This window comes from Buceros rhinoceros, unplaced genomic scaffold, assembly GCF_000710305.1.
Source record: "Buceros rhinoceros silvestris isolate BGI_N320 unplaced genomic scaffold, ASM71030v1 scaffold13021, whole genome shotgun sequence".
Classification (NCBI taxonomy): Eukaryota; Metazoa; Chordata; class Aves; order Bucerotiformes; family Bucerotidae; genus Buceros; species Buceros rhinoceros.
The window spans coordinates 1-2,123 of NW_010393739.1; the positions used below are offsets into that span (position 1 = coordinate 1).

The 2,123-nt window shown below is 44.0% G+C and overlaps 1 protein-coding gene across 1 annotated transcript in view; it reads left to right on the forward strand.

The window, feature by feature from the left end:
• The first annotated feature begins 32 nt into the window (after positions 1–32).
• Positions 33–2,123, forward strand: part of GFRAL (GDNF family receptor alpha like) — a 16,623-nt gene continuing 14,532 nt past the window's right edge. The window contains exon 1 of the mRNA XM_010144989.1: positions 33–54. Coding sequence (XP_010143291.1) covers positions 33–54 — 22 coding nt within the window. The remainder of the gene's footprint in view (positions 55–2,123) is intronic.

A 2,123-nucleotide genomic window follows, 5' to 3' on the forward strand; every position in this document is an offset into this window, starting at 1 on the left:
CGGCGCGGAGCTGCAGCCGCCAGCGGCCGGCCATGGCCGCGCTCCTCTGCCTCGGTAAGTGCCGCGGGAGGTGGGGTGGGAGGCAGCCCCCAGCCTCGCCAGGATCCTCGCTTCTTCCCGCGCCTCTTGTCTCAACGGGTTCAGTTTACAGCTCCCTCCCCTTGCTTCTTCTCGGGGGGCGTCTCAAGGCGGGGCAGAGCAGGTAGTTGTCCGGGGTTCGCACCTGCCTGCGACGTCCAGGCCCTGCGGGTTGGCGGAGGTGTCTTCAGGCCGGCTACGGGTAGCGTGTGTGAAGCGGGAGGTAAGGCAGGGTGTCAGGGCCGCCTCTGATAAGAAGTCGAGCCATTGAGGAGACCTTACCTAAATAAATCAGCCACTTGTTTGCTAAGTGGAAAGTGTTTAGTGCTGGCTGTGTTACACAGAAGGCTGCTGACATTTCCTTTTGGGTTTGACTGGAGAAAAAAGGAAAATCAACAAAGGTGGTATGGAAGGAAGAAGAGAATACATTGAGACAAGTATATTTTAATTTTATTCTCCTTTTCCCCTCTTTACATATTGTATACAGGCTAATGTCTTTAGTGTACCGCTATTCTTAAATGCATATCCCACTGTTAGAAACATTCTGTAGGTAGTTCTGCCCTGGCTTTTGTTAGAATAAAGTTGTCCTTTATCATTTTTCAACTGTATACAAACTATATTCAGCTGTAGTTAGCCTTTCTCCTTTGGAGCTAGCTTGGGGCTTTTGCAGTTGGATAAAAAACGTAGTTTGTTTTCCCATTATTCATCACTGTCTGCCAGATAAAAACTCTGCAGTCTTGGGAGAGACACTGTAATTCCTCGGTTCCTCAGTTCTCAATCTGAAAAAGGAAGGTACTAAAATGTCCTCTCCCCCTCACCCCCTTCACTTTAGACATGACATTCTTCAAAACAGGGAATTTTACACCTACCCATTGAATCAATAGACACCTGCACAAAAATGCAGACACCTGTAGAAATCTAAATTTTTGTATCTTCATATCTAAATAGATCCCTTTAAAAGTTTTAACTACAAACTAACTCCCAGATGTCCTGAACTCTTCTAAATAGAAAGCAGTTGCTGAGTACTCCAAACACTAGAGTAAATAACTGAATTACTAAAGTAATAACTGTCGATTTGAGCAATTGTATAGGCCATAGTGCACTGGACTCTAAAATCATATCAGTTTGTATCATGTAGGCTTGCCACAGTATGCCCCCTGTTTACTGCTGAGGAAACAAAAGAGCCATCCATAATATGTCATTAGGTCTGGAGAAGGCCTTTCTTAGGCTGAATTATCTTCGATCATAGATAATGCCACTCGGCTCTTTATTTTGCAAAAGCATCCACCCCCCACCCCCCTTTTTTTTTGTGGGCATAGTTTCCAGGTGAGTTCAAAATAAACACATTCTGAAATAATCCTAACAAAGGAGCAAGAGCTGATAATTGGCTACTTAATCAGTCCTACTTTGACTATTCATTTTCAGCCACTGTTTCTGAAAAGCTGTCTTAACAAACGGGAGACAGTGCAGGATCCTAACCAGATGTGTAAATCTTAGTCTTAGTACCGACAAAGCAGGGATATGGTCACCCAGCAAAATACCTTTTCTTAAAAAGTCCCTTGCTTTGTAACTTTATATTGTCTCATATGTACGGTCATTTTCACCTGTAAGTTATTTGGAAACTTTTTTTCTCTGTCATCTGAATAAGTGGTGAGTAATTTCGCAGTTAGAAAGAACTTTTTGATACAATCCCAGGAATAATAAATTGCCATCATGAGACAAAATAGTCACTTTGGATGGGTCAGCTGCACATTCCTCAGTATCAAGTGGCAGAGGCTCTTTCTACTGATCAGTCTCCCAGGCTGACTGACAGATGCAGCCTAAAAGAGTGTTTGATGCTGGAAATCACTGGTCTCGCAACCTACCCTGTACGGATCAGAGAACTGGCAGGAATAAGCACAACTGGGGAAGGATTAGCACCAGCTATGGTAAGCATATGTGACCTCTTATGTGTCCCTGAGGCACACAAGATGCTATTGCACCTGTCGGCTATAAAGTATCAAATGTTGCTTCATCTTTAACAAGTCTTCAGAAAGTGCTTCCCT